General features: G+C 36.8%; 1 protein-coding gene and 1 long non-coding RNA gene across 8 annotated transcripts; both read left to right on the forward strand.

Moving 5' to 3' along the window:
- Nucleotides 1–4,366: 4,366 nt before the first annotated feature.
- On the forward strand, nucleotides 4,367–6,142 carry LOC108994339 (transcription termination factor MTERF2, chloroplastic-like). 2 transcript variants are annotated; one of them, XM_018969491.2, is made up of 2 exons: nucleotides 4,367–4,543; nucleotides 4,987–6,142. In XM_018969491.2, the coding sequence occupies exon 2, from the start codon at nucleotides 4,998–5,000 to the stop codon at nucleotides 5,973–5,975; it is 978 nt and encodes a 325-aa protein (XP_018825036.1). In that variant the 5' UTR covers nucleotides 4,367–4,543; nucleotides 4,987–4,997; the 3' UTR covers nucleotides 5,976–6,142. The 2 variants fall into 2 exon arrangements, with proteins under 2 accessions (XP_018825036.1, XP_018825035.1); XM_018969490.2 differs by having other exon boundaries at nucleotides 4,367–6,142.
- Nucleotides 6,143–10,948: 4,806 nt separating this feature from the next.
- Nucleotides 10,949–26,365, forward strand: LOC108994302. Of its 6 annotated transcripts, XR_004802413.1 has the most exons (11): nucleotides 10,988–11,117; nucleotides 14,131–14,190; nucleotides 14,408–14,622; nucleotides 21,651–21,767; nucleotides 21,880–22,052; nucleotides 22,184–22,307; nucleotides 23,368–23,524; nucleotides 24,579–24,616; nucleotides 24,777–24,844; nucleotides 25,897–26,026; nucleotides 26,124–26,365. It is a non-coding gene; the product is annotated as an uncharacterized LOC108994302 (long non-coding RNA). The 6 variants fall into 6 exon arrangements; XR_004802416.1 differs by lacking the exon at nucleotides 14,408–14,622; XR_004802411.1 differs by lacking the exon at nucleotides 14,131–14,190.

The following is a 26,365-nucleotide window of genomic DNA, read 5'->3' on the forward strand; positions in this document are numbered from 1 at the left end:
AACTCTATAAAATCAATTGATATGTTTAGGGTTGGTAAGTTGCTAAACCCTCTCTTCAATTTATCTTTCATCTACTAGGCATATACGACCATAACACCAAATTTATGTTGTTGGTTTTGCAAGTTTTTTGTCGTTGGAGAGCTTGCTGCCGATTTCATCATTCAAAGATAAATAAAATATGTGTATGCCCCGTCGATGTAAAATTGAAGATTTGCGCATCCGTATGAACCACAAGCTCAAGATTGAAAAAAACAAGTGTGGCTTCTTGGTGCCTGAGTTGAACACATTTTTTCTGCCATTTTCCCAACTAACAGTCCATAAATTTGATCTAGTTTAGAAACTTCTATTTTAGCTGGTGTGTTTGGATAATGAGGTAATCTCAGATGATCTGTGAATAGTGGTAAAAAATAATAATAATATATTAAGTAATAATAAAAAGTATGTGAAAAGTAATAATAAAATAATAAATAGTGAGATTACTCCCCTACCCAAACACACCATCTTAACTTTACACTTGGCCTCATATAAGCTTCTCCACCGTATTCCTAATCTTAGGCACTGCACATTTTTTTTCTTGCTATCCCTCCAACTTATGAACTTTAGAAAATCAGGTCTTTCCATAGAAATCAACTACCACTACTAACTCGGATCCTTTTGGCTCATATCCACTGCTACTGACACGCATTTACAGTCCTTCCCACTTAGACAACGTCATACTTCACATTACTATTTATAGGGGTGGCAAATTGTATTTTCGGATTGTGTTCGTGTCGTGTCAAGTCATAAATATTTGACTATATAGGTCAACCCGAACCTAACCTGTTAAGCTAAACACGTTAGATTTCCAAATCCTAAATGATCTCATTTAGATAACATGTCATGTTGTGTCACCCATTTTGAATCATTTAATTATTAATTAAAAATATGTTAACACGACATGACTTATTTAAACCCGTTTGTTTCATATAAATGGGTTAAACTAAAATGCATAACTTATTTGATCTGATTAACATAATTTCACATAAAAGTTAAAATCTATATTTATGAATAACTACAATATCTTAAGAAATATATATATCAATATTTTTCAATTTTAATATATAATAAAACCAATATTACAAACCATACAATAACAAATATAAGCATATGTTTAAAATTACAATCTCAATAATAAAAACAACAAAAGCATAAGCATATTGATAAATATCAATATTACAGCTTAACAATAATAAAATTTTAATTTTGAAATAAATTATAAACGGGTCAAAACGGGTTGATTTCGTGTTAAGCAGATTGACTCGTTTATAAATTGTGTCATAATGGGTCAGCCCATTTTGATCCAAACCCATTAACATCAAACTCAAAACCTCTAATTTTGTGTCGTGTTCGTGTTGGATTCATGGGTCGTGTCACATATTGACACCCCTAGTTACTAGCATCCACACCACTTATATTTTATCAAGGAAAATGCTTGGTGTCCTAACAAGGAGTCATGAAATTTTTTTTTTTTAACTTAATGGTTAAGTAAATATTTTTTAATGGTGTTGTAAATTTTTTAAAAATGTTTAAGGAGATTAAAAAATGAATAAAAAAACAGAAAACAAACAATAAAAATAAAAACACCCAAATGGATTTTTTGATGACTCTTCTCGTGACTTTTCTTGTGTGGGTGTAGCATTGTCCTTTCATTAATGCAACTTATCCATGTTACGTTACAGTCGAGTTCTGCTAGCAAGATTGCGCTCACAAGCTATCTTTTGCATGCCAGAGATCAATCACCACTTGAGGTCGGTAGCATTTAGGGGTGGTGATATGCGACACGATCTGTGAATTCAACACAAATACGATACGAAATTAGAAGATTTGGATGTGATGTTAAAGGGTTTAGGTCAAAACGGGTCAACCTGTTAAGACATGATTTATAAACGGATAAATAATGGGTCAACCTGCTTAATACGAAAGTAATCCGTTTTAACCTGTTTATAATTTATTTCAAAATTAAAATTTTATTATTGTTAAGTTATAATATCGGTATTTCTTAGTATGCTTATGTTTTTATTGTTAAGATTGTAATTTTAGATCTATGTTCATATTTATTATTGTATGGTTTGTAATATTGGTTTTATTATATGTTAAAATTTGAAAAATATTAATATATATTTTTTAAGACATTGTGGTTATTAATAAATATAGATTTTAACTTTTATGTAAAATTATGTTAATCAGGTCATATGAGTTATGCGTTTTAGTTCAACCTATTTATATAAAACAAACGGGTTTAAATGAGTTGAATCGCGTTAACATCTTTCTAATTAATTATTAAACGAGTTAAAATGGGTGACACATTTGACACGTTTAATTTAATTTAAGATTTGGAAGTTTGACACGTTTAATTTAACAGATTGAGTTCGAGTTGACCTATATAATCAAAGAAAAATGCTGGATGCAATCGCCTTATGCAAACGGTGGGTAAACGGTGCTGATGTAGAAAAAACAAAATGCACCGTTTCAAAAAAATTAGACGAAGCTGTGTCTTGGTTTTTGGGGTTTGGGCTTTGAGCAACTGTCACTCAGTTTTTCTCTCTCTTGGCACCTTTGTTTTGCTCTCTCTGTCATTTTCTTTTGTTCTGTCTGTTCGAAGGGAAAATAGAAGAGAGATTATTCAGAGATGACTGGGGCTCCAGAAGGTGAAATTGTTACTCTCGATCTTCTCAAGAGAAAGATGACTTTTGTTTAACTGGTTCATGAAATTGTTCTGCGTAACTGGTTCTTCTCAAGAAAAAGATATTCTTATGAAATTGTTACTCTCCTTTTACTTTCTTAAAGTTGGTGAATGCTTTCTAACCCGAGTCAAACTTGACCAACATGGCAAAACAGATTTTCCTTTTTATTTTGTTACCTATGATCTTTGGAACCTACTTTTTCTTACCATTTCCCTTTTGCTTTTATGTCGTCCCATTTGTATAACAAAATTAATGGCCAAAAATGCGGTTTCATGTTTATGGGGTTGTGATTATTTATCATCCTCGCTAGGTTGGTGGGTGCAGTTGGAGAACTCTCTAGGATATTCCAGTGGAAAGGAGAGGTTCTAGAGGGACTGCCTAATTGGAAAGAGGAGGAGAAAGTGCACCTGAGTGCTTCCAGATGTTCTACTCTATCTTGTCCAGCTCTCCAACTTCTGTGGCATTGATCTCGGCAAGGCTGCACTCAGAAGGGTAGAACTTAACACTGTCAAATAATGTCACTGGGAGCTGTTGATTTTGTGTATTAAAAACACCCTCACTTGAAGATTTGAAGACTTGAAGACTGATTTGAAGACTACTGTTAAACTCAGAGAACAAATACCCGCACTGATTTTATATCTTCCATGGAAGTCTGCATTGATACGAAGTCGAAGACCACATGAGGAAGATGACCCACGCAGATGGTTGAGCACGGATCCACTTGAAGACCGCAAAGCAAGAAGTCAAAGACCACGCAAGTTTATAATCTAAGAGGAACAACACCTCGCCAAAGATGAGATTGATGTCCACTGACCAGAGTATCGAAGCGGAAATCCAGAACAAACAAAACTCTATTTTGTTATTTATTATTTTTTTAAAAGCCATTTGCACGCCGCTTACATAGGGTGACTATTAGGGGTGATAAATGGTCCGGTCGGACCGACCATTTCGGTCAAGACCAAACCGGACCGAGACTTAGACCAGTCCGGTCCGGTCCACATTTTAGAAGATCGAAAAATTTCGGTCCGGTCCACGGTCTAGGGTTTTTCCAGACCGGACCAGACCGAATGAAAAATAAAATAAAAAATATATATTTTATATATAATAATTGTACAATTAACAATATAAATTTTTAAATATATTATTAATACTTGTTAATATTCTATAAATTAACAATATTTTATATATATCTTCATCTAACCTATTACTATTAACAATATAAAATTTTAAATATGTTATTAATACTTGTTAATATTCTATGAATTAACTAATATATAATATTAATTAGTTAATTATATAGTAATTATATAAATTAATAATATAATTTTCATCCAATTTATTGTCATTGATCATATAAAATATATTTTTATTGAGTTTGTTACATGATCCACATTAATAGGTCACTTAATTTAATTTAGTATTTTAAATAAATTTTTTTTATTAATTATTTATAAAAAATAAATAGGCCGGACTGATTAGACCTTTGGATGTTCGGTCCGATCTGATCTGAAAAAATAATAGACTAAAAATATTTAATCAATCACCAAACCGGATTGGACCGGACCATTTGCAGTCCTAGCGACTATACATAGCAGCTTTGATAATCAAATAAATATTCAACACGATCCAAAAACACACTTTGCAACTCCGAGGTTTCTACTAGCCAACCCACTGCCCCTAAAGACGCTCGATGGGCATTCAGTTGATTCCTCGTTGCGAATTCCTTGTCCTGCAGACTTTAACCCGTGAAAGTTTGGAGCCAAACCAGAAGAAGAGGGAGGCCAATGATTGAGGCAACTCAGTCTCAAATCTCGAACTGGGTAACCATTCTTCATACTTATCTCCTAAATCAATTAGTTTTTGTCTCAACCAAATAAAATGCTACATTTCATTTGCTCAAAATTGCCCCAAAAACTGAGGCACAGACCTTCGAAACCTAGCCACGCAAACTTTTTCTCAACCTCCTCCCTCAAACCCACTTCAGAGCTTCCTAATCCCAAGGATCCACAATCTCTGATAGTCTCCTTCCTCCAAAATTCATGTGGGCTTTCGTTCGAATCGGCCATTCTGTATTCCAAGAAGCTCAACATTGAGAACGTAAAGAATACCAACTCCGTTCTAGACCTGTTGAGAAATCACGGTTTGACGCAGACCCACATCAGGAACTTAATTAGAATTCGTCCACCATTGCTTTCGGCTGATTTAGAGAATACCCTTATGCCCAACATGAAAGTGTTTGAATCCTTGGGGTTTTCTGGTTCAGGTTTGGCCAGCATGCTTAGCAAATACCCAGCTGTGCTAGAAAGTGATGCACACGCTGCTGTTGAGTTTTTTAGGGCACATGGTTTTAGTGATGAGCAAATAACAACTTTGACGATGAAGCGTCCCTCATTGTATATGTATAATGCTGACAAGATTTTTAAGCCAAAGTTGGTGTTTTTCAAATCGTTAGGCTTGTCAGATCTTGAAATTGCACAGCTTTTATCCTCTGAGCCTTATATTCTATCAAGGAGCCTCGAAAAACAAATCATTCCGTGTGTTCAAGAGCTTAAGCGGGTTTTTGGCACTGATGTGAATTTCTTAAAGGTTATAAAGGCATGCTACCTAATACTCGAATCAAACATGGTTCATATGCTACAGCCCAACATCGACACGTTGAAAAGCCATGGTGTTCCCCAGTCTCTAGTTTTGAAACTCTTCTTTATACGACCAATGTCACTGCTTATCTGTAGCAATCGGTTTAGTGAGATTGTTAGTGAAGTTATGAAATTGGGTTTTGATCCCAATTATCTGTCGTTTGTTTTAGCCATCAGGTCCATGGCACTAAATAGTACAACACTGTGGGAGCAGAAGGTGAAAGCTTTTAGAAGTTTTGGTTTGTCAGAGGATGAAATTTGTTCAGCATTCAAGCGGCAACCCTTGTGTATGACTCATTCGGAGAAGAAGATCAAGAAAATGATGGGTTTCTTTGTGAACAAACTGAAGATGAAGCCTTCTATGATCTCCAAGAGTCCAAATCTTCTACAGTATAGCTTGGAGAAGCGGATTATTCCAAGGTGTTCAGTTCTGCAAGTTTTGATGTTGAAGGGGTTGATCAAGGACAATATTGGCATCCTTTATATGGTCGCAATGGCCGAGAAGGAATTCATGGTGAAATTTGTGAGCAAGTATCAAAATGAGGTTCCTGATGTTGTGAGAGCGCACCAAGGGAAGATTGAATTTCAAGGGCTCCCGATAGCCATGAAGATGTGAGTACTTTTGACATATCAAATGCGGCATTGGTAAATTACTTTTTGGAGGTGTCTCATGAGAAACTTTGTATGGTAATTGTCCTTGATTTAGATTCCTTTTTTATTTGCCCCTCAATTATCATTTTACTCTTTGGATTTGCTCTTATTATCAAAATGATTCATTTGTCCATATCCATCTAAAAAGAAAATATTGAGAATTCCATGTACCCATGGAGCTACCTCAAATGGCCTCAAATACTAATACATGTCCCAAATCTGACCACCTCAGCCTTAGAAAATAAAGATGATGAAATAAAAAGAAATAAAGTTGCATAATAAAACTTAATTTTGCTCATCATCATTTCTCTATTGCATTCTTTCAGTTTCTTAATAATGAAGGGTGATGATGCTATGCCCAAATAGTAGACACAAGCAATAAAGAAGAGAATACTAAATATTCGAGCCACATTAGATCTAATAAGACTATTTACAAAAGGAAATAGTATACTGGTGGAGCTCCAAATGCATTATTTTAGTTTATGATGTTATGTTTTATATGGAAATATCCCAAAATGTATCAGGTCATGAATGTAAGTTTATCCGTTAAATGAATGAAGACAATTTCCCTTAAAAAAAATAATAAGTTCATTAAATCTAATACAATTCTCTTGGTGTATCCAGACTAATACCAATCCAACGTGAAATTCGATCAATTAACCAATCAACAAATTTGTCAATATTACTAATGAAAGATTCTTATACAAGTCGCAACATATAAGCCGTTTCAAATAAATTGATATCTCAAGTGGTAAAGACTTGAGCTTGAGGGTATGCTCCTTCAAGTCTAATATTCAAATCTCTTTGGATGCAAATAATCTCTAGGAGTCGTTGGATTGAGAGATTTTCCCATTAAGTTACTATATGTGCACTTGTTGGAAACTCTCTATCTCAGGCCTATGCATCTTCGGGATTAGTCGGACTGATGTTCTCAGACACCTGATGCCAATAAAAAAAAAATTGATATCTCATTTTTCTAAAAAGAAATTATTATTCCAAGTCACAACATATAAGCTATTTAAAATATTCCTAGGAATTTGAAAATTTCTATTTAATGATATATAAGACAGTTCCTTTTTGGTACAGTAATGCTGAAGTTGTGAGTGTAACGACAGCCAATGCTATGCTAACACATCAGACTCCTCATAAAAAAACTCATGCACCGCATCCCAGCATAGAAAAAGCAAAACACTCACTTTCATCCATGTTTGTATTTTCCTCGTGTTGAAGACAAATCACTTCGATACCTTTGCACTTTGCACCCACCCCACTGGTGCATGCCGTACAATCGTCACCCCTTCAAACTATCGTGTCAGGCCATTTCGCCTACGCAACCAGTCCGCCGTCGTCCTCTATCTATCTCCATTGCCGATGGGACCACTCATCTATTTGCTTACTGAAAAATGGTAGGAAACGAAACCATTACAGAAAGGAACACCTTTCGTATAAAATGGTTCCTGTGGATTTGGGTTAATGATGAACTAAGGTTGGTTGAAAATTACAAGTTTTCTATGCTAAACTTGCATCTACCATCAAACCCAAAATCAAAGTTTTTTAGGACTTGGGCTTTGCACTTGACCACATTGCCAAGATTGTACACAGTGATCTGTGGATTCTTACTTGGAGTGCCAGTAATCGGATTGGATTAATCGATTCCCAACTTTCTTTCATTTTCTCTCTCTAAAAAAAAATCAGCCTTTTACAAATCTAGCCCCATACATGAATCTGCAAATTTAAACATATAAAAATTGTCCTCCTCGCAAAATACTATCAGCATTCACCATCAAAGAGGTTTGGTTGCTTTTATAGCCCCCGTCTCCAAATAGAAGATGCTAAAAATACTTTCTTTTCTCTATTGAAATTAATTAGCAAACCACAAAACAAAACACACAAGAATCTTTTTTGTGTTGAAACTGTAGCGAGGATTGCAGTGAGGGAACTTGGTGGGTGACAGATAAACATGATATAATTTTAGAAAGAAAGATACATTTCCTTGTATTTGATATCAGTATAAATAGATACAAGTATGGCTGTACAATATAATGGAAATGCAAGATTTAAGGAACTACAAATCAGTACATCGGTTACAAGAGAGCTGTACTGCATTAATCACGTTAGAGACAGCAGCAGAAAATCATGCAATTGGAGGTGGCAATCTTTCCAGATTTGATTTTTTTCCATTATCACTTATAACAGACTGGATTTCTGAAGCATTGTGAATTTAGTTATTCGTGGATCGTTAAATATTTATTTAATTTCATGAGATTTTTTCTGCATAAGCCGAAGAGCATTCTAACTTTCGTTGATATGGTTGAGAACAAAAGAAGGTTGGAGCTGGACTCGAAAAACCTTAGCCAAATCTATTTCCCTCAAGTTTTGAGCTTTTTGTTAATGGCCCTGACACGAAAGGCAATAACCAGATGAAGGGGAGGGAGAGAGAGAGAGAGAGAGAGAGAGGGAGGGGATAGGGAGGACCCAGAAGTGAGGAAGAACTTTTTTCTTCCTCTGCAATGCGATCCAAGCTTTTGAAAATGGGATGTTTACGTGGCAGGCCATCATTGGATGCTACTATTTGTAGGGAATCGGAAGCTCCTGTGGGAATATATTCTCTAACATTGACAACCAATAATAAAAGAAAAAAAAAATTATCTAACTTTCCATTTCGAATTTGATTGTGAAATTGCATTACTCTATCAGAAGAAGGATTGCAAAAAATTTCGTAGGGGTGGTGATCACAAGCCACCCTTTACATGTAGAATAATGTTAGGTATAGTCTCTATTTAATGACTACAATACAAATTTATATTATTTTAACTTTAAAATTTTTTAAAATTATAAAATTATCCCTTCTAAAATGATGTTTTCTCTCATTTAATAATGTGTTTGTACATGTAGTCTCAATTTAAAGACTACAAATAAAATTTCTCTTACATATATAAGCTCATCACCGACATCACTCTTACAAGCCATGTCGATGGTGGATTTGGCCATCACAATAAGAGATGGTTTGTACTAGTATGAGACGGAACCAAGATATTCAATTTAGTGGGCAAAATTAATTTTTTTTTTTTAAATATGCCTCATATGAAAATTATATATATATATATTTGTGATCTTTTAATAATATTATTATTTTAAGATTTGAAAAAGTTAAATTATTTATTATATTTTGTGTAGAAATTTAAAAAATTTATAATAATGATATGAAACACTTCTTATATTCAAACATGACTAATGGGTGCATCATGTGTTACTCATCTCACTTCCCTTAATTTTTTTTTTCTCTCTTGGTTTCTTATTTTCAATTTTTTTCCTCTTATAAATTTTAATTTTAATAAATCTTTGTATATTCTACTTTTTAGTTTGACCACAAGGGGTGATAAAATCATGTTAAAGGGTCATGTTCATGTTCTGTCAGTTGTGTATATTATACAATATAGATAAACCCGAACAGTGTCAGATTTTCAAATCTTAACACGACTCATTAAAATAACATATTAACACAACACCATTTGTTTTGACCCATTTGACCTGATTAACATAATTTTACATAAATTTTAAAATCACAATGTATTCCAAAAATATAAAACTAACTATATAAGTCTAAAATTTCAATCAAAACAAGAAAAATACCAAAATTACAATCTAAAGTAAGGGAGGCGGTCGTGACTCGTGAGAATTGACTCAACTAAAAACTAAGAGAGAGCGTTAGGAAATACGAAATAGGATTTTTTGTTTTTAGGTTAAAAATGATATAATTTTAATTTTGAGTAAAAAAATTAACGGGTCACTAACGGGTTAAGCGGATCAACCCAAAATGATCCATTAAGCTCAATGAGTCAGATTTTCAAACCATAACTTGACTCATTAAAATAACGAGTTGACACGACATGATCCGTTTCAATCTGTTTATGTAAATGGGTTGAATTGATACAAATAATCCATTTGACCTGATTAATATAATTTCACATAAAACTTAAAATCACAATATCTTCCAAAAATATAAAACTAACTATATGGTCGTGACTCGTGAGAATTGATTCAACTGAGAACTAAAGGAGAGAGTTAGGAAATACAAAATAGAATTAAAATATTTTTTATTTTTTAGGTTAAAAATGATATAATTGTAATTTTGACTAAAAAAAATTAATGAATCACTAACGGATCAAGCGGATTAACCCGTCGTTAATAAATTATGTCTTAACGGGTCATTCCGTTTTGACCTGAAATTGTTAATATCAAATTCAAACCTGCTATTTTCGTATCATGTCCGTGTTGGATTAACAGATTGTATCACACATTGCCACCCCTAGACTGCACAAAGAAAGAGCGTCATGACCAATGATCGGCAAACCTAAGAATCATTATGGTATTCAACCCAAAAATGAAAATTTATTAAATATTTAACCTGAGAATTTATGCTACGTATTGACAAATATCTTATCTACACGTATATTTATTTGAGAATTACATCACTCAAACTATATCACTCATTTTGCTTCATTACATATAGTCTGAAAGTATAAAAAGAGAAAGATTAAGGTTGTACTTAGTTGTTAAATTAAACTCAATTCATCTCAAACTAATAATTGATGAGACTAATTATTTTTTTAACTTTTTATTAAAAAGTTAAAACTCATCTCAACCTACTTAACACATTTCAACCTAAAATACTAAACATATCTCAACCTAAAAAATTTAAACCCATCTCAAAAGAACTCATGAAATAATATTATAACAACTCATCTCAACGTACAATCGTCACCTAAAATTTTAGATTACCATAGGTTTTCTCTAACCTCTTTCTTGTTTGTATTTTTAATAATTTTTTTAATAAATCACGTGTTACCACTAGTGGATAGATCAGAGGGATATAATTGAGGTAGAATAATATTTCTCTATTTTTTTATATTAATTAAAAAGTAAACAAAAATTGCAAAATTTTTTTCATTAATTTTCTGAACTTTCGGCCTTCGGATGCCTTTGGGCTGTGCTTAGCTGAACCTTCATCAGAAATCATTGCTGCACAAGTCACAGAGCATGGGGAAAAGGAGGCTGACGCTTCAATCAACAATCGTATCGCATTCGATTTCAAAACTCAATCCAGGTAACCATTGATTCAGTTTTTTCGGCAATCAAACCAAATGCTTCTTTTAATTTCCGTAAAGCTGCCCCAACAATTAAGGCACAGAGCTTCACCAATCTACCATGGCCACTTGTTCTCAACCTCCTCTCTCAAGCCCATCTCAGAACCCCCTAATTCCACGGACCCAAAATCTCTTACAGTTTCCTTCCTCCGAAACTCGTGTGGGTTGTCCTTAGAATTGGCCACTTTAGCTTCCAAGAAGCTCAACATTGAGAACATAGAGAATCCCAACTCCGTTCTGAATCTGTTGAGAACTCACGGTTTGACGCAGAACCACATCATACACTTAATTAGTAGTCGTCCATTATTGCTTTCGGCCGATTTAGGCAATACCCCTAAGCCCAACATGGAGTTGTTTAAATCCTTATGGTTTTCTGGCGCTAACCTCGCCAAAATGCTCACCAAATACCCAATTGTGCTAGATAGTGATGCATACACTGCTGTTGATTTTTTTAGAGCACATGGTTTTAGTGATATGCAAATAAAAACTTTGATTATGAAGTGTCCCGCATTGTAGACATTTAATGCTAACAAGATTTTTAAGCCAAAGTTGGAGTTTTTCAAATCGTTAGGCTTGTCAGATCTTGAAATTACAAAGCTTTTATTTGCATTGCCCAATATTCTGCAAAGGAGCCTCAAAAAACAAATCATTCCGTGTGTTCAAGAGCTTAGGCGGATTCTTGGCACTGACGAGAATGTCTTAAAGGTTATAAAGGCATGCGGCGTAGTACTTGGAACACATGTTGTACATAAGCTACAGACCAACATCGCTACTCTGATAAGCCATGGGGTTCCCCAGACATGATTTTGAAATTAATGTATATAAGAGCTACGTCACTACTTATATGTAGCAATCGGATTAGGGAGATTGTTAGTGAAGTTATGAAATTGGGTTTTGATCCCAATTATCTGAAATTTGTTCTAGCCATCAAATCCATGACACGAAATAGTAAAACATTGTTGGAGCAGAAGGTGGAAGATTTGAGAAGTTTTGGTTTGTCAGACGATGAGATTTGTTTAGCATTCAAGCGGCAACCCTTGTGTATGGGTCTTTCGGAGAAGAAGATCAAGAAAATGATGGGTTTCTTTGTGAACAAACTGAAGATGAAGCCTTCGAGGATCTCCAAGAGCCCGATTCTTCTACTGCTTAGCTTGGAGAAGCGGATTATTCCGAGGTGTTCAGTTCTGCTACTTTTGATGTTGGAGGGCTTGATCAAGGAAGATACTAGCATCGTTTATATAGTCAAAATGGCTGAGAAGAACTTCGTGAAGAGATTTGTGAGCAAGTATCAAAATGAGGTTCCTGATGTAAGAGCGCACACCAAGGGAAGAGAGAATTTCAAGGGCTCCCCATAGCCATGGAAATGTGACTACTTTGGATATAATCAAATGTGGCATTGCCTAAAGATCATGAGTTCAGTTTTAATTCAACATGTCTGCAGTTGGACGTTTATCTTTGTCTGTGTTATTTAAGGGTAAAACATTTTGCGGAGTTGTTTCAATGACTTTCTATGGTGATCTATCTGTGTTGTTCACTTTAGGTGAGAACTAGAAACTTGTCAATGTTGAGGTGAACCTTGTCTGTGTTGTTTATAGTGATAGCTTATGGTGATTAATTTGATCTTACATTGCAGGAGAAGCAAACCCTAGCCTTATTTGTTAGTGCATTTCAAATGTTGAGGCATTCTGGTATGTTTAGGTGTGGGAAGACTGCGTGGCCTCATGTTCACATAAAATCTTTATGTTTCTTTCTCTTTAGATCTAATATAAATCCACAAATCCAAGCTTCGACTTGGAGTCGGAGTCCATTGATTCAGAGTTGTACTCCAACTCCGAGTCAAGGCTAACTCCAATTCCGTTCTGAACGATCTGTTCGGGCACGAAGTCAGAGTTGGTACTTGAAGTTAGGTTTTTGGCCCTTTTCCAGCACTTTATCAACACGCAAATAGAAAAAGAATAGTCAAATTTGCAGAAAATACAACCTAAAAATCTCTCAAATACAACTATAAAGACCCAGATTTGTCATCAAACACAACAAAAAGATAGACAGGAGACTGTCTTGAAATAGCAGCATAACCACATAAGTCAAGGATAAGAACCTTTCAACCGAGCAAACTACAGCAAATTCCAGCTTCGCATTCTAGCCAATTTACCATCACATTTGAGTATCGATTTATACTTGCATTCTTAGTAGTTTTGTCATATGGAATTGGTTGTTCGCCAATTTATGTATAGGTTATGAAATGTGTAAACTTATGTATATGTCGATAATTCTTTCGATCAGCATATGTCTATCATTCTATTCCTATTTTAGCCAAACAAAGCCTTACCTTTCAGGTTCACTTCATATCAAATTCACTTCAAACTACCCTTTAGAAAGGTGGTGCTCACAAGCCACCCTCACATGTTAGAAGTGCTCGACCACCACTTAGGCTGGGTAGCACTTATCAATTATGTGTTAGCTCACCACTTAAGCTTCATTACAAGAAAAAAGGCCTTTTACGGCGATTTTAATTTCGCTGCAAATAAAATCGCCACGATAATTAAGCTTTTGCAGCGAAAAAAAAATTGTCACGGCCTTTGTACAATTTAAACACGGTGGTCTCCGAACTTTTGTATTTGCATTAATGCCTTTTAACGGCGAGAAAAATCGACGGAAGTTGGAAAAATTAGTCGCAACGGGATAAAATCGACAGGATTGAGTCTGGTGCCAAAACACACTAAACATTTGATTCCCGCCCCCCCTCTCCAAGCCTTACCCAGTCTTCATCACAGTACCCACTTCTCTACTTCGACCTTCTTCCCCAATTCGGGTACCTGCAATTAGATCCACCCACTTCGTACACACGACTTCATCTCCATTATCGACTACGTCCCAAAGCTTTTGCACGGGCCAGGGTCGTGGTTTCCTCCCCATTCAAAATCTGTGCCTCCATCTACAAATCTCAGAGTGATTTTTTGTGGGATTTTCAAGTATCGGAGGGCGAGCATAGTCGACCAATACTCTTAAAGTGAAATCCTTCCGTCAACACAGGTATATCTGCAACTAATTTCTCTATCTCTCCGCCTTCATCCGCGGTCGTTGCTTTACAAAAATTGGCCTTTTTTTGTAGACTAATTTCAAGATGTTTGAATCTGAAAGCATGTCCTTTTTTGCATGAAAATGCTTTTTTATATGATGCATTTTGTGTACGTGTTGCTGTGGGTATTAGATGTTAGTAATGTTTGGGTGATTTTTTTAATTTGCACAGCACAGATTGATGGACTTTTGCATGAAATCCCTAATTTGTCAATCATCCATCGAGATCCAAGAACTGCTCATTTTGTAGAAGCAATGGCATCTCAACCCTTCTTGTTTGAGAACCAGTTTTTGGTGTCTAGGACAAAGCTTGGAAATGTTCAAGTTCTTACTAGGAATGAAGGTGAAGTTCGAGTGAATTGCAATTATGTTAATGGCCGTTGAAGGGTATTGTTCAGTACTTCCAAGTTATTTTCCCAATGCTTTTATTCAATAACTCATAAAACCTGACCTGTTGTGATTCGAAATGTTGGGAGTTCGAATATTGGTTCATTGTAACAAAGAGCTCATGTATTTTGACGAAGATTTTGCTTCTTATAAATCGGAGTGCAAATATATAGGTTAATTAGACTATCTGATTTTTTGATAGTTATCAAACTTACACTACTTCCTGTCAAATAGTAAAATGTATTCATTTTGTTGTGAAATTGTTTATCACACTTTCTTGTTGATTTACTTGCAGAATTTATGAGATCTTGTAACATTCTTAAGGTTTGAAGTGGGAGATAAAATACATAAAATTTAGTGGCTTTTACAATATTTATGAGCATTTGATGCTGTTAAGAAAATTCAAATGGGAAGCTAGATAGGGATTTAGATCCCTATCAAAATTATAGGATTTGAAGAAGAAGACTAACTTGAGAAAGTGACTGGTAATGGGGTTGAGCTAATTTCTGTATATCTTCACGAATCAAGTTATTCTTGTTTTAGTTCATAAAGAATATACTAATGCTACTTTACTTCTCTAGTACATGGTTAGTTGATCTCTCTTTAGATGACACATGGAGTAATTTCAACACTTGGTCACTCAATATTTTCTCATTGATGTAATATTTTTAAGTTTTTATTGATATGCACTTCTTTTTGTGCATTCTTATGTACTGGTTGCAAGAAAGGAAAGCAAAATACATACATATATATATATATATATATTTTTATGATTTTTTTGCCTCTGCGATCCCTCAATATTTTTCTCTCTCCTAAATATTTTCTCTTCGTACAAGCTCTTCATTTTTCCTACTCTTTGTTTTTTTCTTTCGGTTTTTTCCTGATGTTGGTGGTGATTTGTCAATGGCTTTTGCTCCTTTATGAAGATTAACGTATCATTGTAGCTTTGGGTTTTAGTTGTGGGTTGCTATAGATGGGGCGATACAATGAGTTATTCATTGACTAGAAGTTGTTTGAGTTCAGGAAGGAAAATGATAGGTTGTGGAAAATCATAGAAAGTAGTCACCGTTTTGTGAAATACATAGCTTTAGATAATGAAGCTATGGGGTGGCTGGGTTCTATGGTGAGGGAATGTGCAGTGTCTAGGGGTGTTCATGAGTTCTTGAGAACTCGTAGAAAAGGAGACACGGTGCTGATGGTGAGAAAGGGACATAATCACAATGGAAATTTCATCTCTCTCAGAGTTTGGTCGTGATAAGAGGAGAGGGTTGATTGTTGTGCCGGAAGGGAGGAAGGGGGAGGGATGGAAAAATTTTGGTGATACTTTAATGGAACTCCATGCATCCTCTATTCCGGGTAAAAGAACCAGAGTATTTTCTGTTGTTCAAGCAGGTAATTTGAGGATAAACAGTGGAAATGGTGGTGTTGCTCCATCGTTGAAGGCAGGAGGTGAAAGAACGTACAGTGAGGTGCTGAAGGCAGTGCCTCGAGCCGTTAGTGCTGGGGTGTCAGACGTGTCCATCGCAGAGGTTATACAGAGACATGAGGAAGATGGCAGTGGGCTGGTGGGGTTGAATGAGGAAACCATTTTGAGGATGCTGGTTGGTCTAGAGGAAAAAGTGGGTGCAGTGTTAGAAGAAATTGGTTATTTGAAACGCTGCGTCAAAGGAAAGGTAGAGATGAAGTCTGACTTGGGACGAGTAACAGTTCACAAGAATGGGCCTTATATCTTGGGTTCATGGGGCCCAAGTTTGGGCAGGGCCGATGGTCAAACCAAGGCCTGGAGGAAGTTATCTCGGGCCACTGAGATATCGGGCCAGGATTCAAAACAGGCTTCGGGGGAGCTGATACACAGTTTGTTGGCACCATCACCGGCACAGCAAATTTCGCCGGCCACCGTCGACCACCTTGGTGTGTCGGTTGAGTTATTTCAAGGGGTGGGGTTGGAGGATGGAGAGATCGCGATGGAGCTAGACGCGGTTCCTCATCCGTGTGAGGTCGATTCCTCGCTGGCTCTTGAAGTGGGGTGGGGGAGTGAACAAATTAAGCCGTGTGTGGCGGTAGTAGCTCCAGATGCTGTGCCGGTGCAGGTTGTCTCGCCTGGTTTTGGTTGCTCGAGTATGGAGGATCCGATAGTGGTGGGGAGCTCGGAACACTCACTGTCTCTTGAAGTGGGGCTGGGGAGTGTACAGATTGAGCCGTGTGTGGAGGTAGTAGCTCAAGATGCTGTGCTGGTGCAGGTTGTCTCGCATGGTTTTGGGTCTTCGAGTATGGAGGATTCGATAGTGGCAGGGGAAGATTTGTTCTCTGGAAATGAGGGGGGTTCAGAACTGTCTTTGTTTCCTAAGGACAGTGTAGGTGAGGAGGGGGCAGCTACTCCACTTTGTACACTTCTTCCTAGTAATCATGGGAGTTGCTCGTCTAATTGGATTTTTAAGAAGGTAGAGGAGCTTCAAGATATTTTTGGGGTTTCTTTTGGAGGCTTTGAAGAGCAATTTATGGCGTTGGTTGTGGCTATTTAAGCTAGTCGATCGAAATCCGCCACAAAACAGGATAGGGAACTCAAACGTTTAACGTGTTCCATCAATTATGACGTGAAGGAAGGAAGTAGTGGAAGGGATAGAACGAAAGGGAGGGGCAAGTTAAGTTTCTTATGAAGCCCAAGATTTTATCTTGGAACAGACGGGGACTCAATGATAGTAATAAACGTCTTCGTATCAAAACTTTGTTGAGGATGTGGAAGGGTGATGTGGTATGTCTACAAGAAACAAAGCTGAGTTTAATAGATAGAAATATTGTGCGTAGTTTATGGGGATGTTCGCACGTGGCTTGGTCTTATTTGGCATCACTGGGAGCTTCAGGTGGTGTTTTATTAATGTGAGATAGAAGAGTGGTTGAGGTGATTGAGGAGTGTGTTGGCGAGTTCTCTGTTTCGACTTTATTCAAAAATGTGTGTGATGGATGGGAATGGGCTTTTGTAGGGTGTTATGGTTCAAACATGGACTGTGATAGGCGAAGGTTGTGGGAGGAATTGGCGGGTATATACTCATTATGGGATGTGCCATGGTGTATGGGAGGTGATTTCAACATTACCCGTTTTCCTAGTGAACGTTCAGGGCATCGTCGGCATTCCAGGGCCATGGAGGAATTTTCTGAGTTCATTTTTGATCTGGATCTTATGGACCTGCCCTTGGTGGGGGGTGAATACACATGGTCTAACGGCTGGGCTTGGTCGAAGTTGGATAGATTCCTTGTCTCTCTGTCATGGGAAGCTCACTATCCAGAAGTAAGTCAAAAAAGATTAGCCCGAGTCAGTTCAGACCATTTTTCCATTATTCTTGATTGTGGGGGCATACATAGGGGTCGACGGTACTTCAAGTTTGAGAACACGTGGCTAACATCGAATGGGTTTGTAGACACGGTGCGTGCTTGGTGGATATCGTATCAGTTTAGGGGCACGCCAAGTTTCATTTTAGTAGCCAAGCTTAAGGCTCTAAAACAAGATCTGAAAAAATGGAATTTGGAAGTTTTTGGGCACACAGACAATTAGAAGTCTTCTTTGTTGGAGGAATTGCAGGAGTTAGAGGAATTGCAGGAGTTAGAGGGTAGAGAATTATTGGGAGATGCATCGGAGGAGGTATTAGTGAGGAAGGGCATGGTGGTGGCAGAGTTGGAGAGGGTTTTATTGTCAGAAGAGATATCATGGCGTCAAAAATCCAGGGCTCTTTGGTTGAAAGAAGGTGATAGGTGTACAAAATTTTTTCACAAAGTGGCTAATTCACATCGCCGAAACAGTAACATTGAGGCGCTTACTTCTGGTACACAGGTGTTATCCTCTCCCCCAGAATTAGAAAATCATATTGTACAGTATTATGAGAATTTACTTACCGAATCGGCAAATTGGAGGCCGGAGCTCGATGCTTTGCATTTTGAGACTTTTGATCCACAATATGTGAGTGTTATGGAGAGACCGTTTGATGATGAAGAGATCTTCAAAGTCATCACTGGTATGGCTAAGGATAAAGCACCAGGACCGGATGGTTTCTCAATGGGTTTCTTCCAAACTTGTTGGGATGTTGTGAAAGGGGATGTTATGCAGGTATTCAGTGAATTCCATACTTATCAGAAGTTTGAAAAATCTCTCAATGCGACCTTTATTGCCCTCATTCCTAAGAAACACGGGGCTTCTTTCATTGAGGACTTTCGTCCAATAAGTTTGGTTAGCTGTGTTTACAAGATTATTTCAAAGGTTCTTGCTAACCGGTTTAGTCCAGTGCTGGAAAATATTATATCCAAGCCACATAATGCTTTTATTCGTGGGAGACATATTCTTGATTCAGTGCTCATAGCAAATGAGAGCTTAGATGCTAGATTGCAAGAGGGAAGCCCAGGTATTCTATGCAAGCTGGATATGGAGAAGACGTATGATCATGTAAATTGAGATTTCCTCTTATACCTGCTTGAGAGGTGTGACTTTGGAAATAGGTGGATTTCATGGATGAGACACTGTATTTCAACTGCCCGATCCTCAGTTTTAGTTAATGGCACTCCTGCTGGTTTTTTTGATAGCTCGAGGGGTTTGTGACAGGGAGATCCGTTATCTCCTCTCTTATTTGTCATCGTTATGGAGGCGTTGAGTAGGATGGTACAGGCGATTGTTGATGGGGTTTTTTTTATCTGGTTTTAAGGTGGGAAATGGCTTGGGTGGCCCTTTTATTATCTCACATCTTCTTTTTGCAGATGACACTCTAGTATTTTGTGAAGCGGAGAGTAGTCAAGTCCAAACTCTAAGAGCATTGCTACTTTGCTTCGAAGTAGTGTCAGGGCTTAAGGTGAACCTTAGCAAATCTGAGATGGTACCGGTGGGGGAGGTTCATAATATAAGCAGTCTTGCCAGTCTTTTGGATTGCAGGGTGTCCTCTTTTCCTATGAAATATTTGGGCCTTCCACTAGGAGCATCGTTCAAGAATAGAGCTATTTGGGATGGGGTGGTGGAGAAGATAGAGAAAAGGCTGGCGGGTTGGAAAATGGTGTATTTGTCAAAAGGGGGGGCGTCTTACTCTTATTAAGAGCACACTCTCTAACATACCCACATATTTTTTATCTCTTTTTCCTATGCCTGCAGGGGTGGCAAATAAGATTGAGAAAATCTTTAGGGCATTCTTATGGGGAGGATTAGGGAGGAGAAGAAATTCCACCTAGTTAGTTGGAAGACGGTTTGTGCCCCAATTGTGCATGGTGGTTTGGGTGTTTGCAACTTGCGAACCTTTAATAAAGCACTATTGGGGAAATGGCTTTGGAGATATCATAGGGAGGGGGGAGCACTGTGGAAGGAAACTGTAGACGCAAGATATGGTGTTGCATGGGGTGGGTGGATTTCAAACGAAGTGAGGGGGGGGTATGGAGTGGGGTTATGGAAGTATATAAGGAAGGGGTGGAAATGTTTTAAACAACATATTCGCTTTGAAGTCGGTGAGGGTAACCGAATCCGCTTCTGGCAGGATGTGTGGTGTGGAGATCAGACTTTGGAAAGGGTTTTTCCGGCTTTATATCGTATTGCAGCTAATAGGGAGGTTGTAGTGGCTGATGTGCAGTTATTTTCTCATGGTTCGCATCAGTGGAACACTATATTTTATAGGGATTTTCATGATTGGGAATTAGACATGGTTACTGAATTTTTCAGCTTATTACATTCCTCGGGTACTTCTAGGGTTCAACATGATAGTTTGAAGTGGAGGTCTAAGGATCATAAGTTATGTACTGTTAAGGCGTATTACAACATTTTGATCACGTATGACCTTACTCCATTCCCTTGGAAGAACATCTGGAGATCTCGTGTGCCTTCCAAAGTTGCTTTCTTTGTTTGGAATGCCGCACTAGGGAAGATCTTGACTATCGACAACTTGAGAAAAAGAGGATGTGTGGTGATGGATTGGTGTTACATGTGCAAAAAGAATGGAGAATCGGTTGATCATCTCTTACTACACTGTGAGGTAACAAGGGTGTTGTGGGATGAGATCTTTCGGAGGGTTGACGTCGCATGGGTAATGCCTTCGAGGGTTGTGGAATTGATGGGCTGTTGGAGGAATTTGCAGGGTTGTCGTCAAGTGGCAGCAGTATGGAAGATGATTCCGCTGTGTATCATGTGGTGCACTTGGATGGAAAGGAATGCGCGATGTTTTGAAGATAAGGAACGTACAGTGGTGGAGCTGAAGAATTTCTTTTTTAATACTTTATTGCTTTGGTTTTCTGCTATTGTTTTAGTTGGGGATAATATTCATGACTTCTTGTCTTTAGTTCATCGCTCTTAGAATGTATTTTTAGGTGTTCTGTGGTATACTACCTGTGTACATGGCTTTGGCCTTTTTCATTAATAAAATTTATCTCTTACGTATCAAAAAAAAAAAAGTATACTTTTATTACCTATTGTAGTGCTATTATCTCATCAAGAGTGATACAATTGGTGAAGAACTTCTCGTTCTATATATGCTTTCATTAAACCAGTTCTGAACTCGTAGAAAAATTGTGGCAGATTCATCAACCTCTGGTTAGTGCAAATCAGTTTGAGCATGACTTCTAAATGGCTTGTGTTTAAAGTAGTGAGCTTCATAAAACTTGATGAAGTCCATCGTTTCTTCTGATTTTTTCTGAACTGTTATCTATGGAATATGGTTATCTTTATGCCTTGTGCAACAGTACATTCACACCCGAATCTTCTACGATCAAGTAAGAATCAGAAAATGGAAAGCAGTAATCATGTTGCAGTGCATAAAGGGATTTAAGCATTTAGATGCATCCCTACTACGGGATGACCCTAATCATAGCTTTGTTGTCTTAGTATGTTGTGGCTACAATTGAGGCATGTAAAAAACATTTAATTTTCATTCTTTCTGGTGTGGTTGAAAACTATTTGATGGTATGGATAACATTAATTGAATTGTACACTCGACATGGCATTTGGAGAAGCACCAATATACATGGCATTTGTTTACCATGGTACTCATTATTATTCCATTAATCCCCTTCAGGATGCATCAGATTCTTGGGGTTTGTCTGTTAGCTTCCTCAACATGATATTGCTACCAATTGTGGGAAATGCAGCGGAACATGCAGGAGCAATCACATTTGCTTTCAAGGACAAGTTGGTGATTACTATATATATTGGAATTGGCTTTAATTTTCCTGTGTGCCATTTTATTTTGAAATAACAACAAGGTTGTTAATCTAATTAGTGAAATCTTTTGGGCTCAAATGCAGGATATAACTTTAGGTGTTGCTTTGGGATCTGCAGCTCAAATTGCAATGTTTGTTGTGAGAATTTAAGTCTGCAGCTCAAATTGCAATGTTTGTTGTGAGAATTTAAAACAGAAGCTAGCTGCATCAATTAAAGCTTTCTTCATGAACTTTTGACTAAGCAAATATACGTACTGGTAAATACTAAGCAATGTTTGTGGTGAGACCATAAAATGTGACATGAAGCAGGAAAGGAGTCTGACTGTTGATTTTGGGTTTTCTCATTTCCTTTTAGTTTCACTGGAACTTTGCAGTTGTGATTTTGTAGGATAAGACTAATGGCCGGAATGAAGAATGTTGCTCATATACAAGCTCAAATAGAGAAAGTTGGTGAAGATGCTCGTCTTTAGGAGGCACTGATAAAGAATCTTCTGCAGCCTGCACAGCTGCTGGTAATGGCCATCAGCTCTCTCTCTCTCTCTCTCATGCATGTGTTGGCATACATTTCCTGACGGGCTTTATTTTTTCTGAACATACTGCCTCAACTCTAGTCATCTTGAGGCATATCCAGAACAATTGTACTCTATTTTGTTTTTTGCATTCTTTTGTACTCTGTTTTTTCTCAAAATTTCCATGAGTTGAAGGGTGTTCTTTGCCATTCTGTTATTTCTCTCTATTTTTTCTGTTATTTTACACTATTTTTTCTGACGAGTTGAAGGGTGTACTTTGCCATTCTATTTTTGCTTTGCTATTATTGTACTTGATGTCAACTCTCATAATAAGATTACAACCATGCAGGATATATGCAAAACTACTAGTTGACATCCATCACTTAGATATCTTTTATTCTCAAGTGACAAGCTCATGATTGAAACAAACAAGGAACTTGACACAGCTGACATAACAGCCAACAACTTCCCACATTTATCCTACAAATAACCGTTTTTAATCAAATAATACCAAATTCTAGCGCCAACACTAGCAAGCAATAAATATGTAGATATATATATATATACAGAGTGATATATAATAAGTTACTAGATTCTTAGGGCCCATTACCATACCATATGTCCTCATAGAAGACCTTCTTGTCTTTAATCCATGTATTCTGTTTGCAAACAGAGTGCTATGACGGCAAGATCCATCATGCAGCTGGGCTTGACATGATGAATGCTTTGCCATTATCATTTGACATTGCGGGATAACCAATTATTTTGGGGTACTTGATTTATTTAATTAGTCATTATGTTCCACATTATATATTAAGTCGGTGTCAAGAATTCTCTGTGGGCAGGATGAACAGGTAATGTATTGAAATCCCGTAGGCCATTTCCTTTTGAACTTCCTAGTTGATTTAATGTTTGGAGTGTGAATTACATTGATAAGAGTTTAGCATTTTTACATCCATTTTGTTGTAGTAAGTACTACATAACCGAACTTAGTTCCTTAAACCAGTTGCATCAGATTGTTAATACCGAAAGTTAATGAAGAAGTTGTTCGTTCTGATGGCAGCAACTTGCTCTTTTGGTTTTGCATTTGTGCGTTACTGCTTGTTGAAGAAAATCCCATTCCCGTGTTGTGGGAGTCAAAGAAACAAATGAAGGAGACATGATTGAAGCAGTAGTAAATTAGATAGGGGAGGCTATTAATTCCTTCAACCAAATCTATGGTGAGTAAGAAAGCTTTAACTGTTAAGAGTCCCTATATCTGTAGAGCCTTGAATGTTCAGAGTTTCAGACACTGTTTCATTATCAATTTTCTGGTAGCTGTCAACACAGAACAATGGTATTGCCTCTTTCTTGTTTCGATGTATCGTTTCCTTTCTAAATTTGGCCATGGTGTTTCATTTCCTTTCGCCAGTTTTCTCTGTTGCAATCTGGCTTCTTTACTTCAAAATCAGTATTTTTATAGATTCCTGGAATCTAATATAAATAATCACCATCTGTGTTTAGTTACTTGGAGAAGTGCCATCCCAAAATGGGAACTTTCCTTTTAAGTCAAAACTCAGAGTAGTCCCTGTAAATATTGTTTGTTTTTCTGCATCAGATGGTATAAATATGTTATTCTGCAGAAGAAATTGATGAAAGTATGCTAAGTAGCATACGGGTATCTGTTAAGAACAGATGCTTGTACCTGCAGGCTGCAAGTCATTGTTTTCAAGCTCAACAATTTCTGTCTGGTGAAACCTAGACTACCTGGTCCATGAATATGTAATTGAATGTGGTATATAGGAAAAGAAAGTGAGATAACAAGGCACCCTCTTGAGATTAAATCCATCTCAAAAGTTATTTCCTTCTTGTAAAGAATATATCTTGAAAAGGAAAGTTGAAATTTGTAAAATGAAAACTTGGAAATGAAATTTGAAACTGTGTGTAGAGACATGTTAATTGTTTGGCCAAGAATTCAAACAATTTATAACCATGTGCAATTATGTCCCTGGGTACGTGTGGTTCACTTAAACAATACCTTTTGACATAAAATACAGACTTATTGGTCCTGAAAATGCTCGAGTGGAATGAATGTCTTTTTGACTTGTGTTGAGTCATTGCGGCAGAATGTGCTGCCTATATAGTTTGGGATTTATATTGTGAGGTTTTGTGCATTATGTTCTGTATATCCTTAGATTTTTCTTTCATGCCAAGTTGTTGATTGTGCCTTTATTGTTGGGCTAGTTTCTCTTAGTTTCTGCTCCTGTCATTGAATGAGTTCCTGTGTTGCTGTAGGTGCAGAAGCAATGTTTGCTGATTTAGGTCACTTCTCTGTACGTGCCATGTTTATTTCTGCACTACATCAAATCATTTTTTCCTTGGAGAATAAATTCATGTATTTGCTTTACTAGAGGCTCCTTATAAATAATCTATACTATTTATCCAGATTGCCTTTACTTGTGTGGTATTTACCTGTCTTCTTCTTGCTTACAGGGGCCAAGCTGCTTATCTGATGAGATACCCAAATTCCGTAGAAAGAATATTCTATGACTCTGTGCCAGGTAACACCTTTTATTGATGTGGATAATTACATATGTCAAACAGAGCCAATATTGGGAATCCAATTGTTAAATCATTTTTTTTAATAAGAAAAACATTGGATTGTTTGCTGCCCTCACTAGCTAATCCAATACAATGGCATCTAAATCAGTCATTTCTATCTTTAAAAAGCTCCAGATAAAGTCACTTTTTTATGGTGTTAAGTGCAGTGGATTAGAATATGAACACTATAGTTGATTGCAAATGCAAACTATTTCTATCTTCCAGGTAAGCTTTGATGAGGTTTGGATCCAGCAGATTCCTATGAACTAACTATTTATTAATATTCTCACTAATTATTGCGTTGGACAATATTTTTCTCACTTCATCCATCCATCCATCTCTCTCACTCTCTCCATCTGTCTATCTATTTTTTTATCATAAATATATGAAGCAACACAGGATCAACAGTGGCTGGGTAAGGCATTTGATGCTCAGCCTCTTTTCCTAGCTAGGCCTGTAGTGTTAGAGCAACTGATCTGTCTTCCTTTTCTCTATCTAGGGTTCTCCATAATTATTAGGTGGTATTGTTTCTTCTTTTCTCTTCTAGTTGATAGGTTTATAGTTCTTTTAACTTCTGAAAGGCCCAGTGGCAAATTAGTGAACTTTTTAACTTTATGGAAATGGAGATTTAGGTAATCTGCAATTTTTAGTGGCAAGTGTGTTTCAATCACATAATACTCTGCTATAACTTTTTTTGTTCCTTCTCTCTGCCTCTTTTGGTTAGAGGCCATACAGCTTCATAAAGTTTCATGCTCAAAATTGGGAATAAAATGGCTCTGCCTCTGCAATTACTAGGATTGTGTAGAAGTGTGAATACATGGATTTTATACAAGCCAATATTATTGCAATTATATAATCACTTCAATTTATCTCTCATTATTGAAGTGTGAATACAAAGATTGTAAGTTGATAATCACAGGAACTAAATATTAGTTTATTTCAAATTATCTCCTATGCAACAATAACTATTCACCTGGCAAGAAATGAGATGACAAGGATTTTATGGATGTAGGTTCTTAACCAACAACTCATTAAGTGGGGAAGTACCTCAGTGGGTATTGGACAACAAGAACTTGCGAGTCTACTTAAAGTTTAAGCTGAGTATCCTCATTTCATTTGGCTGTGAAATTTTCTATACACTGGTAGACTGTTACTCTTTTTTTTTGAATTTTTGTTTTCTGGGTTGTGAGACTCTTTTGATAAATTGTGACATTTTATTCGATTTTCATTGTTTCTCAGTTGAAGAGGCTTTCTTTGGATCATAATGACCTTTTTGGGTGTGAGTTGGGAAGAACGTGCATACATTCGTATTAATGTCCATGGAGTAGTTGGTTGCTGTCATGTTAAAAAAGTACACATGGAAAACAGGGAATATTGTGGCAAGTGATATGTATTAAGTTTAAAGGAGTCTCTTTTTAATATTGAGAAGATCTTCCGTGTTTAATCTTTTCTAATTAGTGTATTTATAATGTATTGTAACA

Source organism: Juglans regia, chromosome 9 (genome assembly GCF_001411555.2).
Source record: "Juglans regia cultivar Chandler chromosome 9, Walnut 2.0, whole genome shotgun sequence".
Lineage (NCBI taxonomy): Eukaryota > Viridiplantae > Streptophyta > Magnoliopsida > Fagales > Juglandaceae > Juglans > Juglans regia.